Source organism: Eptesicus fuscus, chromosome 11 (genome assembly GCF_027574615.1).
Source record: "Eptesicus fuscus isolate TK198812 chromosome 11, DD_ASM_mEF_20220401, whole genome shotgun sequence".
Lineage (NCBI taxonomy): Eukaryota > Metazoa > Chordata > Mammalia > Chiroptera > Vespertilionidae > Eptesicus > Eptesicus fuscus.
In genome coordinates this window covers 59,684,112-59,701,205 of record NC_072483.1, presented here as the reverse complement: position 1 = coordinate 59,701,205, position 17,094 = coordinate 59,684,112, and the positions used below count along the sequence as shown (strand labels likewise).

Sequence of the window (17,094 nt, the reverse complement as noted above, 5' to 3'; positions counted from 1 at the left end):
AGGCTTATGTGGCACAGGCAGCTGTACTTGTCTCCAGTCTCAGGACACCGTGGAAAGGTGTCGTTGGTTTCTGTACCACCGAGAAAGAGAAAAGCTGCTAGTTACCGTGGTGAGCAGCTCCTATGATGCAGTGTGCTGGCTTCAGGGATGTCCCGGTGTGGAAACTGCATCTGTGAACGCACAGAACACACCAGAGAGCATTCGTCCTTATGGGCTCTTTCATGGACATGGTTTCTCTTCTGACCCCAAGGGGAGGAGAGCAAGGTTCTGAATGTAAGAAAAAAAAGCGAGTGCGTTGAAATGGACCAGACTTTAGAGGTTAGAAAAAAATTAGGACTTGGCTTCTCCTCCACCACACACTTGTTTTGAAAGCCGAAATGAAATATGCCAATTATTTACGTGTTTAAATACCCCCCGTTAGAAGAAAACATTTCTCGCCGGCAATTTTAAGTGAAGCCTTTAAGCAAAGGCAAAGGAAACGTTAGCCATTCACATCAGGAATACTGTGCGGAGACACAGCTGGACTGTCCAAGCCTCCCCGTGTCTGTCTCTAACCTGCACGCTCTCTCCTTTGCTCCGGTAGGAAGACAGTGAGCGCTGCTCGCGCAGATCCAGAAGGAACACCTCGGTTAGTACTGCGTTCATTCGTTACTTAGGCGTTAGGATGGAAATCTGATTTGTATTTTTAGTGATTCATCTATATGTTACCTCAGTGATGTTTATTAAAGAAGTTAATACTGATATTATTACCTAAACAAAGACTATGAACTCAACTTTTAGCATTTTGACCTAACTTTGGGGAGGGGAGAGTGTTTGAGAAATGTCTGAGTATTACTATATTCATGACGGTTTTAATGCTGCTTTTGCTAATGAATACCCACGAACACTTCACAAAATAATGTGCATCGAGGCTATGTCTTGTAGACTCCAGTGAAGTAAATAACAGCACTTTAATAAAATTAATTGAAAGCCGTATTATCTGGAAACAGCCTGCTGTAAACAGATGTGCACAAAGCCCGAGCTGGCTTGGACCTCGGCTCGGCGCTGAGCTTTTCGGAGGCTGCCAGTCGGCCCCACTGCTGTGGTGTCCGGCCAGCCGCCTCCCGTCGACAGCTGGCGTGGGCTTCTTTGTGTAGCATTGTCACTTCATGCCTATTTCATCCTTTCTCTCACTAGGCTTCTGATGAAGATGAGCGCATGTCAGTGGGTAGTCGCGGAAGCCTGAGGGTCAGTAACCTGAATGCTTGCGTCTGCATGGTTCAGTTATGTCCCAAGTCCTTTGCTTTTCATCCCTGCATTCACACGTCCCACTCCTTATCCCTTGTAGTCTTGTAGTCAATATCCAGCTGACAAGGCACTTATTTAAAATCTATGCAGTGCGGGTGCTTCCTGGTTGCTGTGGGAAGACTACACCAGCAGTGAGGGGCATAAGCATAGGCACTTGGGTTGTGTCTTTCTCCAAGAGTGGAGGTCACAGTGTTTTTGTACGTCTGTCCACATCACGAAACCGCCACATCCTGGTGCAGTTGGCTGCGCGTGGCTGGTGGGATAAAGGCGAGTGTGAAGGCGCAGGCTGCCAGTTGTGTGCTATTTGCACACATGCTCCCCGACCGAATCTGAATCTCAGGTTCAGTAACTGTCAGTGAAAGTCATTCTCCGGGCTGTTTCTGCGGAGATCCTCAGGAGCTGCGGAGGCTGCCCGGTGGGAAGTGGGGCCGACTGGACCCCTGGGGCTGCGTCTGCTCGCCTTCAGGAAACACTCCTTTCCTCAGCCTGGTGAAATCTCTTCATCACTGTCGCTTAGTGGCTGATAAACACAACAACATATTTTCCTTGAACTTTGCAAAAATATTCATAATTACATTTGAAAAAGTTGTGTGCTTTGGGAAGTAAAGTAGGGAAACTGTTTTTAAGGCATTTCATTAATTTGCAAGTGCCAGTTTAGTTTACCAAAGGGCTAAAACTGCCCCTCACTGCTGGTGGTCATTAGGGCTCCATGCAGCCGCCATGTGTGACTTAAGGACCATAGAGAGCAGAAGGCTCGTTTTTTAAGTCACCATGGCAACCAAATCAATGTCACACCCAGACTTCTTCCAGGGCACTGAAAATGCCTTTGGTTCAGCTGTTATAACAGTAAATTGTGAAGGTGCTACACTGTTTCATTTCTTTGCAGGTGCCAGAGGCAGAATTTAGAGGAGGAGTAAAATTGCTCTAACTGCTTCAGATTTTAGGAATTATAGCAACATCTGCCATGGAAGTTCTCTTTAACATTATGGGATTTATGGTAGCTATCAGTCTAACGTAATTCCTTTTGCAAATACAGGAGCTCCTAGAAAGCATGATAAAAATACAATTTTGTTAAGACGTCCAGTATTGCCTGTTTTCTGTTTTTTTGTTACGTCTTACTTGGCTTTTTAACTGGTTCTTGGTACCTCTCTTTTCTGCTGTTTTCCTGGTCCATCCTTACTCTGGCAGTCACAGCCTGACCTGGACTCTGGGGGTCCCTACGGCTGGGTGAGATGTTTGGATGACTTGCTGTGTGATCCTAATGGTGTCGTGTAACAGATAATAACGGGCGGTGTCCTCACTAACCTCATGGATGTTTGAAAAAAAGCCGAGTGCATCTTTGTTAGAAAAGACACACATGCCACCCACCGGTCTCGACCTGGGGGCCGCGGGCCAGAGGCGGGTGCTTGGTCTTCTCCCTGGAGCCTCCTGGGCGCCCTCTGACCCACCTGGTCAGGCTCTGGGCCCAGACTGGCATGCGCACACTGTGCCAGCAGCTCTGGATCCCAAGGGAAAAGATGGTATCTTGCCTTCAAGGAACTCAAATCAGATCAAGAACTGTAGTTCCTTTAAAATATTAAGTTTAAGGTCATTTTATCTCATAAAGTCCATTGTTTTCTAATCTGTATCCATTCAGATTAAACATACAACTGGGCTCCCTTGCCAGAAAGACCCCAGTTCCAGCAACAAAACGAAGACTATCAGTTCAAATTCAAAAGTTTTCTCTTGTATCTACCCAGGAGTTTCTGTGCTGTCTGCTTTCTGCAGCCCGTAAGCGCGAACTGCACGGAAGAAAATCTCATCTCACCAGAAAGTGCTCTGGGCATGAACGTGGCTCGGTACTGCGGTCATGAGAGCGGGTTGCAGACCCTTCACTTAGGGAACTTTTCTAGAAGCATTTGTGCTTTATTCATTCTATTGCATTTCCAAATTATTTAGCAAATACCTGTGTTTAAAAATAGGTATTTTTACCTTTAAGTTGACAATTAATAATGCCATCCACCCGCCTAGGACCCCGGACCCCTGGAGCCTTCTGGTGGGGCTGCTGTCTCCACATAAGGGCAGGAGAACCCCGGGGGAGGGTTGCCAAGGAGATGCTCGGTCCAGCCCGGCCTCAGCCTCGAGGTCCAGCCACTGGGACCTGCTGTGGACAGTGGGAGGCGAGAAGCACCTCAGTAGGTTGAGAAAGCGCTCTTCCCAGCGTCCCCCGGGCCACCTTCCACAGGGACACTGGCGTCGAGAGCATTTCTGTGGCACTGCCGTTCTCGCCCCCCTCTGTTCTTTAATCATTAAATGTATTGGCGACACATTTCTAGATTTTTAGCCTTTTTATTTCCAACTGAAAGTGAATTCCATTTGGGGCCGTCCCAGTGGCACGGAAGTGTGTGTGTGAGTGATAGTCGGGAACACCTTCTGGCGCTCACGTTCATTTTCAGTTTCACTCCTTTTTACAACCTAATTCCGAGCATCGGGGAGTGCATTTTGCCTTTCTTCTTTTGTTCCCCATCGCTCGTGCCCTTGAAGGTGAGCCGTCTTTTGCCTCATTAGAAACATACTCTCACATTGTTCATCAGAAAAGCTAACAGTTGAGTCTCGCGTGGGCAAGTGTGAAGTTCGCAGGTGGAAGTTCGTGGGTGCGTTGCGAGCACTGGGCGGTGGTTGTGCACTTCCTGACTAATCACGAGTCACGAGTTAGAGCCATGGGTTCTGATGAAGCTTTAATTCTTGTGTCTTATTTTTCCTCTTTTAGAAAATGCTAACTTATGCATGTCCAGTGCTCTCTCTGATAGCAGTGTGTCCCCGTGTCTCTGCATGTGAGACTCACCTGGGGAGCTCATTAAAATGCATGTTCCCGGGCCCCTGGGTTCCGATTTCCTAGGTCAGGGCCCACGGTCCTCAGAGGCAGGCCAGGTGACTCAGTGCAGGCGGACTGTACAGCCGGAGTGCGGAAAACGATTCCATACAACAGGCTGGTTGGACATCAGAGGTCTGACTTAACGAAGTTCTGTCTGTGGACTTTTTATTCTGACGTTCTAGTTAATTTTCAGCTCTCTTGACCCTACCACGGCACATAAAGCAGCCCCACCCATCCACATACAACACATAAAACCACCTGGAGGAGCACTGCTGGTGTCTTTCAGAAGGCACAGGTCTCTGTCACTATAGAGATGTGGTTAAGAGCCCATAGATTTGGGAATATGTCCTAGGAATATATCCCCCATGAGTGAATTCTCTTCCACCAGAAAAGGGTGAGTGTTCCCCCAAAGCCCTCAAACTAAGAGTTCCCTGCGTAGTCGTGAAAGGCCAAAAGAAAAATGGTGATGGATGAGAGAGGACCACTCCCCCAGCCCCCACCCACCCTCTGCTCCGTGCTGCTGGCCGTTACAAAAGAAAGCTCTGTCTACAGCAGCCCGCGCTTCCTGGGCAGCAGTGGAAATGCAGTGTTTACATGTGAAACGTTTTTATTCCTCACTCATGATAGTAAAGTAAAGGTTACCCAGAGTGGATCCATGTTAGCCTTCATTGTTACATTTTCCCCAGAAACTAGTTTTTAAACAGCAGGAGAATGCGCCTGAGGTCTGAAATATTCAAGTCCGTGACACGGGTTTCCGGATCACATACTCTTTGTTAGTTGAGAGAAGAAATTAGACTGAGTAAAATTCCTGCCCATCTCTAAACATCTTTTCTATCAAACTTATTTCAGAAAGTTTAATATCTCCCCCAGAGTTTTCAAATTGATTTCTACATACTGTAATCTAGAAACTTCAAGTTGGTCTGTTGTTGTTATTTTTTAGCTGTATCAGAAGTAAATACATACTTTTATAGTCAAGGTTCCGTGAATCTGATTTTTAATCTGTCCGGAAATTCATTTACTTATTCTGCATTAACGTTGTGGCTGCAAAATATGGGCGACCATCTCCCGTCCCATTTTAACCAGTTTGATCCTCACGGCGGCCTGGGAAAGTATACATTACTATGCACAATTCCGCAGCCCAGGAATGGGGGAGGGGGGGCGGTTCCGGGATTAAATAACTTAAGGTCACGTGACAGAGCTTCTGCTTGGAATTTGGACTCGTGTCCGTGACCCCTGATATCTCCTGCCTTTCTTGCCTGCTGTGTGCCCTGCCCCTCCTTTCTCTGTCACCAGAGCTGGTTATGTCTTTGTCACTTGACAGCTGTTGATCAGCCGACATGTCCTTGTAGATGAATAAGCGCAGTTTAGAAAGCCCAGCACGGTGGGTTAGAGAAACTTGAACTGGGAGCAGAGAAGTGAAGAGGCAGGCAATACTGAACTTGATCACTGCTCTCATTTTTCTGGAGGACAAATTATGAAATCATGAAATATGTCCTCAGATTTTATTTTGGGGGGAAAAAATAGGAAGACTGGATGAATGAAAAACGAATGTAGAGGATGTATCCTACTGTTTTTCCATGACGAACGTTTACATTTCATTATAGATTGAATAGAAGCTGTATCTGAATTTCTGAGTAAAACTTCATAATGGGCCACGATTATCAGGGACTTACCCCGACCCAGAACTGAACACTGACTGGCTCAGGCCGAACCATGACCCCCCTTGCCTGGCAGGCAGGCTTCTTGCACGCTGGGATTTCCGCAGCATGGCCATCAAGCTGGAAACAAGAAGAAACTGCCCACGGGCTTCGTCCATAGGAGGGATTTTGCCTTAAGTCTCAGATGCCCTGTAGTTACAAGTGACACTGAGTGGACTTTCCTGGGGTGCAGAGGAGCAGATGGGAGACGGGAGGCATTCGGGGTCATGCTGGGACTTGGGCTTTCCTGGACTCTCATTCATCCGCTCCCCTTATACCTGGTTGATTCTTCCTTGCTGATCTGTACCTGTCTATAATCTGCCTTCATTTGTATGCTGATGTCACTTTCTTCTTTTCTTCATTGAAACAGACAAATGGTTACGATGGAGAGTTATACGGATCACAGCCCCCGAGCAGAAGATCTGGCAGGGTTAGTACAGTACATTTGCATGGCACAGAATTCAAACAGGTTGCTGCGAAGCTTTTAAAAAATATTGCTCAATCTAGCTGCTTTTGTTTCTGTGTTACAGTGGTTCTCTTTTTTTACCGCCCCAGCACATGACAGAATGAGAGCTAATGTTTTTCAACTAGTAAACAGTCTTAGAATGTTAGTATTCTGACATTCTAAGTGGTAGTGTAAGAGATTCATATTGATAAGAATCCCTAGGTTTAAAAGATCTAGAACTAAAGATTAGCTCTTTCATTATTTTATGGCCCTGTATGTGTATAATGTGTATATTATGTATGTTCAGCTTTCAAATATACTGAAATTTGACATTTCCAGCCTTCCACGTTTCTAGTTTGTAATTTTAAGGATGGGCAGAGCCTGTGTTTTCCTGGATACCAGCGTTGGAATGCTCACGGTGCAGGGTTGGAGGCAGAAGGGAGTCATCCTCTGTAGGTGGGGGGGCGGGAGGGGAGAAGAAGGAAGGGACCAAGCAGGAGTGTGGGAGAGGAGCCGGGGAGGCCTGGGCATTTATCAGGGAGGTCCCTGTGGATTTCAAAAGGCTAAATTGCCTACATTTTTCATTGTTTCATGACCTGCTGCAGATCTGTTATACATTAAATTGTGTAAACTCTTCCTGTACTTAATGTTTGCTTCACTTTCTTTTTTGTAATAATACATTTTACTAGTTGTGTAACATAGTATTTCTTTAAATTTATCTTAATTATATTAAGCTATGTCATAAAAATACTTAAATTCTACGGTCAGGTTTCAAAGGGGTCACCCAACCCCACCTTAGCTTTCTGAGACGGCTGATCGGGTTTTCCCCTCCTGCCTGTTAAGGGTTGCATACACTTCTGTCTTTGTACGCTTTTCCCCTTCCAGGCTAAGAAAAAGGTCCTCCCGCTTACAGGCTGCCTCCCTGCTTACGTTGCCCTTTGCACAGACCTCCTTTGGACTCCCTCCAGTCCTGTTACGTATTTCTTTACGTTTCTGTCCACTCTGGGACACGGCACTGGCACACCATGGTGTCCTGCAGCCTGTGCCCTGATGGCCCTCGGGACAAGAGCCACAAGGGGCTCTGATGGCCCCAGTCTGCCCGTCGGGGTTGTATCGACTAGTCTGCAGCTTTCCACCCTCAATGCATTGCTTCACCTTAATTGATCACAAAGTCTATTGTGGAGAGTTGGAAATTGCTGTAGAAGCTCTTTAGTCTAACTTCTACCCAACATCACCTCTTCTCTAGAACATCCCACCCGTGTAGTTGCCACTTTTTGTGACAGGACAAGGGACGTCAGGCTCTGTGTTCTACAAATGCAGCCAAATATTTTAATCTCTGGTTTTTATGTTATTGGAATAAAAGTATGCTTTATGAGTTATTCAGATTTTAAGTAATGCCTCTAGAAATACAAAAGAACTTGATTGTAAAACTGTGCGCCACAGAGTAAAATTGGATATAAAGCTGATTTAATAAATAATCAAGAAGTATAATGATTGAAGAACCAAATAGCCTACATCTAATGCAGCAAGCAGCATGGCTAGGCAGATCTGGGAATGAACCCGACAGCCTGAGGATGAGCTTGGAGAAAGGCTGGGTGGGGTTGGGAAGCTTTCTAGATGTGGGGAATACCAGTGTGGGAAGAAGTAAAAAGACCAGGCTGAAGTAGGAGTTTGGAAACAGTGTTTCCTCTACAGGGAACTCAGTCTCCATAGGGGTACCGCTTCATTGTTTTGATCCCCACCTCATGCCTGCATTTGTAGCATTTACAGTCGCCTCCCCATCTAAATTCTGGGATGGTTTCAGGAGTTTTTAGAGTATATATCCAGTAAAACCACAATCACGGCTGTAGGCCAGTTGCTTTCTGTGGATAGTGGTTCTCGGATGGAAAGGGTGGCTCTCTCAGGCTTAGCGGGAGCCCTCGGGTATGCTGGCCTGAAGGAAGATTGCAGAATTTGCATCAATGGAGTTTTGGGTAGCTAAGAAGGTATGTAATACTGTAAGTCTAGACCAGCAGGTGATAGACTATCCATCATAAGATTTAGTATGGAATTGTAAATAAGACTAGAGGTAGGAAATTGTGAAAAACAGTAATAGTGAAACTACAGGCATCACAGAGACGTCAACACTGGAACATGAACGATAGCTCAGAACCTCTAGTTGCTAAGAATTTCTGCAGTGGCAGGTCTCCATCCTCCCTCGGATGGAGGGCTAACGTGGTGTGGTTGTGTACTCTGTATTTGCCTTTGACCGGGACAGGCGGGGCTTTGGGGACGACGGTAAGGAACTGTGCCTCACTTACAATGTCTTCTTTGGTGCCCAGAACTCCACCTACAGCGGTGACGGCAGATCCTCTACCGTGTCCTCATCCAGAGAGGAGAAGTTGGTTGGTTTCCATTTAAATCTTTCACATCCTCTCTCCAGAAACTACAGGTTCTGTAGCATGCAACCTCGTGTGTGTGTGTGTGTGTGTGTGTGTGTGTGAACTCAGCTCTTTTCTCTCTTAACATCTACTTTACAGATTTTCATTTGGATGGATTATAAAGTCAGTTGTTGAGCAGTAATTAGTATGATATGTGTAATTCAGATGAATTGTGCTGGTCAGCTGGGTACAATGAAAGGAAGTATTTATGTGGCTGTTTGGTAGTTAGAATTCATCAGAAGGAAACAAAAAAAATAAGAAAAGCTTGAACGTCTCTCCTTGAAAGTCCCCGGAAACACAATTAGTGTTAGAGTGCATGCAAACTTGGTGGCATGGAAATCAAATCCAAATCCACAAGTGTGCACAGCAGAGTGCCTTCCCACGGATGTGCATCCATTTTGATAGGCAAATAGCTCTCAATAATTGAAGGGCCCTGGGAGGTAAGGCTTGCTTGTCCTAAGTGAGGTTCGTGTTCACAGCAAACACGGAGCTCGTGTAGGAAGGAGGGTCACAAACGTTAGCATTTGCTTCTGGAACAGAAGACAGACCCGCCTGCCCGACACGCCTGTGCAGCCAGGAAGTGTCATCGCTAAGAAGTGTGCTCACCCTTAAGGCGTAAACCGAGGGGGAAAGATAGAAAAAGGGGGAAGTAACCAGGTGGAGCCACAGGAGTCTGTCCCCTCGCCTCTGTCAGGCCTGGTCCCCTCCTACTTCCTGCTTTTGCCTGGGGTTGGGGGGGGGGGGGGCGGAGGCAGACATTGCTGGCAGCCCCATCAGCTTGCTCACCCACTTTCCAAACGCCCACCGCTGCCTCCCGGCCCCTGTAGTAATCAACACTCCAGCCTCACTCAGGGCTTCTGTACCCTCTTCCCCCGAGAGTTTTGAGTGAGCTGTAAGCAGCAACGTATGGGTGGGTTTTAACACCTTTTTGAGTGTTAAACTACTGATGGGGTTTAACACTTTAAGAGTTTTGTGGGTATTCTGTGCATTTTCTTAACTCCGGGCATTTTTGCTATTACAAAGAGCACTTTGTCCTTCAGAAAACTTCCTGCTCACTTTCCGAGCGGAGATACTTGCTCTCAAATAGAAGGTGGTGGTAGGGACCCCGTGCCCACCAGTGAATTGTTCACCACGTGTCTGACTCACTTACATTCACGTAAGAGAAATCACCGCATCCCCGGGTTAAAGCCACAATGAGAGCTGGCCATTTGGAAGCGTCAGGCTCGTCGGCACTTCCCTCGGGCATGTGTCCCAGCATCACGCTGCCCGACACCTGTCACTCGCCCGCCCTCGCAATCTCCCCGCCCGTTGCCGGGCTTTTTGAATTTTACTTAAATCTAGTAGCAGGAAGGTGTCAGTGCAGGATGTAGCCCTGGAGACTTCTCTAAGGAGCATCTCCTGCTGTTTATGTCGGAGCAAACCCTGCACTGGACTGTGCGGTGTCCGGAGGGGGCTGCGGGCGCTTTCTCCCACTTGGCGACGTGGCCCCTGTGCTTTCAGCCCCTGGAACAAGTCTCCGCATTTGTGTTAAATATCAGGCGGTTTCTGCCTGTCCAGCCCAGAATTCCACTTGCCCGCTCAGGTCATTTTGGTGCCGCTTGCTCAAGGCGTAGGCGGGGCAGGCACGAGTTCCGGGCCTTGGAGGGGTGGCGAGCATCTTAAGGTGCCCCCCAGCTGCCTGAACGGAACCTCTCCACCTTCAGGGGCAGCCCTGTTCTTTTCTGGTTGGAGCACAGAAACGGAGCCAAGAGCTGCCTCTCCCAGGGTCCTTTCGTTTGGGTAAAACATTTTATTTGGGGAAATTACTAACTTATAGAGTAGTGTCCCCCAGCAATATCCTAGACCCTTGGCCTCAGAATTACAGCGCTGACTTCGCCGCGTCTGCAGTGAGTTGTGGACGCCCGCTTTGTGCGAATTCCCAGGAGGCCACGCCAAAGGCCGTTTCCAATGAAATGTTCTGCTACAGAAAAGGAAGGTTGATAGCTCCGCAAATTCTTGGTTCTGAGCTTTTCCCACCAAACTTTACAAATCAGAACTCCAGTGACAAAGACGTTCAGCACCCCTGTGGTCTTGCTGCCGCTGAAAAATAATGAAATCTGGTTTTGCTTGTGTGCAGACTCAGAAGTCCCCATGTGGCCCCCACCGTAGTTTGTCCATTAACGGGGCCGTCTTTATTTCCTTCTGATCGTCCTTCTGTCTCCCGCCCCCGGCAGGGCCTGCCTGTTACCGATTTTGTTGTGAAAGGTGGTTTTGTGTGAATGTACAATACGATGTGCCTTTGAGATGAAAAGAAGCCGCAGCCTCGTCCCCTCCGCTGTGTTCTCTGATTGCAGGGGCCGTCCTGCTCGGACCTCGGCCTTCCCCGCGGCGGCCTTGCGCCCCAAGTCCTGTTCGCCCAGAGTGGAAGCCGGGTCTGTCTCCCCCTTCTCACGCCCCTGCTTCCTCCTCCTCCTTCCCTGTGTGTCATTCACGGCGGAGAAAACGTGTGGACACTTCACCCTCTTCCGTGTGCACTCCGAGGAGCAGAGCCCAGCAGTGGTTTTCATTGCTTCACTGACTTGCTAAGACTTTTCTCAACTGTTAAAAGCATCATCGCACATAACTTCAGGCCTTATATAGAAAAAGGGGATTCAGGAAGAAGGAGGCTCTAGCAAATGGCTCTTTTCAAAAGCTCAGGGCCCCCAAATTGGTCTCCTGGGTCCCTCCTCCTCTTCCAGCAATTGTTCCCCATTTGGGGTTTCATTTGTTTTTTAAAAAATATTTTTCTCTGGTTGCTGTGTCCAGGAAGCAATTTGGAAGGCTTTGGGGGCATGATCGGCCTCCTCCGTCTCTGAGGAGGGGGGACAGCCCTGTTGCTTTGGCTCACGCTCCCCTCGCTTCCTGTTTGCACCGGCCCGCCTGCGGGTCAGCGGGTGCTGGGCCTGTGAGCTGCAGGGAGGCCCTGTCAGAGCTCCAAGTAGGGACCCAGTCATGGAGGCTGAATTGTCCTCTCCTTGTATTGTCCTCTCCCCCACGTCGCTGAGTGACTCACCCCTGGTCATGCACATTCCAGGACTGGCCCGGTGGCCCTGTGCTGCGGGCTTTCCATGGCCTGTGCCTGGAAATGAGTCACGATGCTATTCTGGGGCTCAGTCTGCGGCCACACCAGCCTTCACGTCCCATCACACCCTGCAGGGCTCTTGGCTGGCCAGCAGCCGCAGGCCGACAGCTCCCTGTGTGTCGTGAAGGCTGCTCCCGGCACCCTTTGCTAGAAATAAATGCACTGCTGCTCCCTCTCCCTGCGTGGACGTGTGTGGATTAACACTCCTCCGTGCTTTCTTAACCTGGGGTTTGACTGCGGGTTTGGTTGCTCTTGTGGGTGTTGTTTACCTTGTCACCATTCTGCCTCATCCCCTCACGCCTTCTTCCAGGAATACCTGGAAAGAAATGTCTAGAAAATAGTCATATTTCAAAGATGCTGGGGAAGTATAGTGTTTTAAAGTTAACAATCATCTTGCATTTCTCTTGCCTGTGAACTTGTGTTTGTATCTCTCAGATATACTGAAAACATCGACTTTTTCTTCTAACCGTTGCACAACACTTTGGCTGCCGTGCTAACTAAGAGTGTCTGATTACCTGGCTTGGGATTTGTTGCCCTTTTTTGTCAAGACTTTTAAACATGCCATTTACTTCCATCCTCCAGCCCTCCTGTCTGCACAGCGCTGCCCGGCCAGCGGGGAGTTACCGGGTGCGTGTGCTCGCCCCCCCTCCAGGCCCCTCTGCCCGCCCCCGTCGTGACCCCACTGCGCGTGCACGCCCCACCCCGCAAACCTGCGTCTGTCAGCAGCCCCGCTGGGAGTGACCTGCCAGTGACGTGGAGCTCGCACCTGCATGGTGTCTGTCACCTTTGGCCAGATCTGGGTTTTACTCTCCCCACAGCTGACAGTAACCGTCACCCGCTCAGTCCCCAGGAGGCAGTGTTTGTCTCGCCTTTTTGGGCAGGAATGGAGCAAGGCAACGTTCACTTAATTCATTGGCAGAAAGAAAGGTGGCTTTTTATTGCTTTGGTGTAACATTAACGGGTATTAATCCTTTGTGTGCTGTATTACTGGGGAAATTTCCAGTATTAAATACAAGGTACTTAGGTGAGTGGGAAACTTAAATATTCAAAGTGGCTATGCTAAGTGGTTAATAACTTCCTGAATCCCCATCAGATTGCACACGTGTGAGTTAGACACGTCACCGGCTGAGCAAACCAGCTGTGTCAGGGGAAACGGGAGGTGGGAGGCCCTTTGAGCTGGGCCAAGGCTGACATGGCCGTTCACGGTATTGTCAACTCCTGTTACCTCGGTGTTTCATTACATGGGGTTTTCATGTTAATCAGATACTCTGTTTTCTAGTTCACACGTTTTAAATAATTATAAAAATCAAACTGCAATTAATGTCCTATTTTATTCCAAAGCCACTTCATGTTAGAGTCATTTTCTAAGTGCCGGGTACAAGGATGCCGTGACAGAGGTCAGGATATTTGAATGATTTGCTCAGCTAAATCTGGGCTAACAGGTTTTCACTCAGCGAGGTGTCTTTTTCAGAGTCATAGATTGAAAGCACCTGCTGGTGTCGGCAACAGCTAATCATCTCTCCCTTGGACTTTGCAATCCCTGCCCTGCTCCCCAGCACTTGCCCTGGGACGGTGGCCGTGAGCCCTCCCCACACGCCTTCCCTCTCGGTGTCCTTCAGGACGCGCTCCCGGCTTGTGCCGGTCTGCCTTGGCTTGTGTTGCGGAGTTTTCTGGGTGCGGGGCGGGCGAGAGGAAGGCGCCCTGTCCTCAAGGTCTGTTTTTGCCGCAGGCGTCTGTGTGCGGTGCCGGCAGTCTCGGTGGGGCTCAGCGAGGAAGCGCCTCTGGTTCCTACGCTGTAAGGCGCTGTCTGTGTTCCCAGAGCGTCCTCCCATCTGCTGCATGACCTGGGTGGCTCGCCCGGCACCGGTCCAGCCCCGGGGATAGCTGGCCTAGGTCACAGGGAGGAAGGAATGTCTTGTCTCAATTTCCCTCGCACGAAGGGGCCTGGATAATGGGAATCACGAAGCCTGTGGGTGTTAGTTCAGTGTCCTCACTCGTTACAGTCACAGGGAGGAGACTGGCCCGGACTGAGCTTCATCAGCTCTTCCCTGCCACAGGCAGACAGTGCGTAAGCAGTGAAGGAGTCGGTCTTAGGAGGAGGAAAAGGAGAATCAGACAGGCACCCGTTATTTCCACCTCTGGATCATCGAGGACGATGAACACATTCAAAGACTCAGAACATTACACATATGCCATTTCCTCATTTTATTTTGCCTTCCCACCTCTTCAAAGGATTGGAAATGGTATTTCAATCAAGGTGTGGTAGTTGTACATGAAATACTTGTTGAATGAAAAAACTGGGCGAGTGAACGAGTGGGTGATGGAGGTAAGCAAATAGAGAAACGAACCGTTAGTCCGTGGAAGCGAGGGAGCTAGTGAGCCTCTCCCAGGACCAGTGGAAACCGAGCATCAGCCCTCCCCAACCCTCCCCACGGTCAGCAATTCTGCATCCCGGGGCACCCCCACAAAGTCCCATAAAAATGCGCCACGCCCCACGTGCAATAGAATAGTTTCCTAAGAAATACTTGAAAGTGTTTTTCTAATTTTGCTTTCCTAAATGATTGGCTACTTCATAAATTAGTCAAATAATCCAATTTTATGATTTTTTTATATTTCTCCAATCATCATGAATATTCAGAGATTCTTACAAAGTAACCAGTATAACCTACAGTTTTCTTTAGAATGTGATTTTATGAATATTATATCTAATAATTGAATAACAGCATTAGTTTTTGTTGACATCTAATTAAACATTTACCAATTTTATATTGCATAGCATTTTTCATGTAGTGGAGCCCGCTTTCCGCAGTTCTTAGATATTTGTGTAGGCCGTTACAAAGTTCATAAAGCTAATGGGTGAGATAGCTTTAGGTCATTTGTGATGGATAAATGCCACTAAGTGATTTTCTTTTATCAGAAAAGAGACAGCATACTCATTCTTTAAGAGAATGAGACTTCCCCAAGAGCTAAGTGTCCTGTGGCCCAGGTAGAACTTCTGGTGTCTGGTGGGAACGTGTGCCATAGATTCTCTTTAAATGCCGCCTCTGTAGCTGGACTTTTCTGGAGTAGCTGATCTTGGCCTTCAGAGGCAGTAGCTCCTGTATGTCCAGCCTCCGGTAGGACTCGCCCCCGGGGAAGGGCCTTTCCTGGAGTGAAGGAAATGAAAGGCCTTCTCGTCCTGGCAGCACGGGTCCCTAAAATAGGGCCGCATGTCCCTGGTATCACGCCATGCAGACAATTAAAGAGAATCAGAAGAAATTCTTTCCCCGCCGAAGAGTGCACGCCCACGCAGGAGGAGCTCAGCACGCATTGGTTTCAATTGAATAAGTTGAACCCTGGGGTCAAACTTCTCGGAAGAGATCTTGGGGCGTCAGCTCTCTTCTCAGCAGCAAAGCCGCTGGCTGAGTGGGAGGAAGGTTCAGGAGCTCCCACGCCATCTCTCCAGCCTCACGGTCCCTCTCCACGTGGACAGGGGCCCCCTTTCAGGATGGGGCTTCGCAGAGCTCCCCCAGGCTCTCTGCCCAGAGAGTAGCTGTGGCCACTGATAAATACACACATCTTGTGAGCAAGCTCGGGGTCCATCCTCTCCAGAGCCCCAAGAGGGCCCTCAGAGCCCAGGCTGTCCCCAGCCTGCCCGGGACAGCCTTGCTCTAGGAGGACCCCTCTCGCCTCCATTCTCCCAAGACGTCAGCCTCCACCACCAGAAGTGTTTACAGCTAAGTGACTTCATTATCATGAGATTGAATGACTGGTTCTGGAAAGTAGAGCTGTTTTGCTTGAAAACCTTGCTGCTTTACGCCCTGCTTGCCATTATGAAGCTGTGTGCGTGGTGCAGGAAGGACGCGTGGCTGTGTGTGAAGTGGCTCTCTGTTGTTTGACACGCCGGGCAGTGATCAGGAACCGTGGGCGTTGTTTCTAGCAGAAGAGTGAGAGGCAGGCGGGGAAATGCCCACCGTGCATCCTCCCTTAGCCCTCGGTGCCTCGTGTGGTCAGGGTCCTTCCTTCCCGTCACAGATGACAGGCTGAGTCACTTTTCCAAAGTCTCATGGCCAACAGCAGATGGAGCCTGGACTGAACTCAGATCTTTCCAACTTTCCTCAGCCCCACGTGAATCACACTGACTCCCCAACACAAGCAGCTCCGGGGCAGCACGCGGACCATCGCGATACGGACTTGAAACGTCTTTGCAGGATCAGGGCAGGTGGGAGGATGGGAGACAGTTTCTGCCTAGGAGTTGGGGAAACTTGGGTCGGCAGTAAGCTCAGACACTCTGCCTTACCCCTGCACCCTGAACCAGGATGCGGGTGACAGGAACTGGCGGGACTTGTCTGCTGGAGGAAGTCTCCTCTCTCACATCCGCAAACCCAAAGGCGACGTCTTCTGCCTTAAGGTTGCGGGTTAGGTGTTTTCCTTTATTTTGCACAGTAAAGCTCCAAGAGGAGGCTAGAGATGCTGCTGTACATCTCTCGTATGTCCCGTATGGCCATGGTTCTTACATCCATCGTCTGTGCAGCTGAGACAAGGTCTTGCCTGTGAGCGTGACTGTGAGTGTGAGTAAGTAAAGGAATGGATGGGGAGAGGATGGGTCTGGGAAACCAGCTCCTCTTGACCAAGGCTGTTTATAGTCTCAGATTGAAATTTTTCATTCAACAAGTATTTTTGAGTGCACGCTGCATGCCAGGCCTTACCTGGTCACTGGGACTCAGAATGAGGTCAATGCAGTCCTCACCCTCAGGGAATCACATCTGCTGGGAAAACAGGCCCATGAAGAGCTGGTGTTTAAGAGGACAATGGCGAGCACCCCAGCGCTCTGGCCCCTGTAGTGTGCGTGGGGTAACGCCTGCGGGTGTCCCAGGGGTGCCCTGTGTCTGTGTCGGGAAGCGCCCCCTGCAGGGCTGCTCCTCTGGCCGTGCCAAGCCTGCTGGACGCCCGTGATCCCACCCTGCCGTGCTCGAGAGGAAAGTAAGGATTAAAAAGCAACAGCAGCAAGGAAACGTGAAACGTATCTAGGATGAGGACCAACATGACCACAAATCAAAGTTAAGAGGGTGTGGCTCCCAGATAAGTTGCTGGCGTTTTCCTTTCCTGGGAGAGAGTTTAGGTAGGGGGACAGACAGATCGATGCCTGTCTTTTGTCTGAACCTTAACTCTTACTTTGCTTCCACTTGGGAAGAGGGTAGCGAAGCCAACATTCCCCTTGCCCAGCGCCAGGCCCGGGTCTGCTCCCCGCGCTCCGTGCGGGTCCGGGAGGCGGCTCACGTTCTGACGTCCTTTCCACAGCAGTGAGGCGG

At 49.2% G+C, this 17,094-nt stretch overlaps 1 protein-coding gene across 4 annotated transcripts in view; it reads left to right on the top strand.

Moving 5' to 3' along the window:
* Positions 1–17,094, top strand: part of LRRFIP1 (LRR binding FLII interacting protein 1) — a 72,252-nt gene that overhangs the window by 23,543 nt on the left and 31,615 nt on the right. For 2 of the 4 annotated variants that reach the window (XM_054723432.1, XM_054723431.1), the window contains exons 3-4: positions 584–628; positions 1,177–1,227. The exons of 1 other annotated variant lie outside the window; for it this stretch is intronic. In XM_054723432.1, coding sequence (XP_054579407.1) covers positions 584–628; positions 1,177–1,227 — 96 coding nt within the window. Of the gene's footprint in view, positions 1–583; positions 629–1,176; positions 1,228–2,475; positions 2,515–6,208; positions 6,269–8,604; positions 8,668–11,036; positions 11,115–13,532; positions 13,599–17,094 lie in introns of all 4 variants that reach the window. One more of the 4 variants, XM_054723434.1, reaches the window with a different exon arrangement.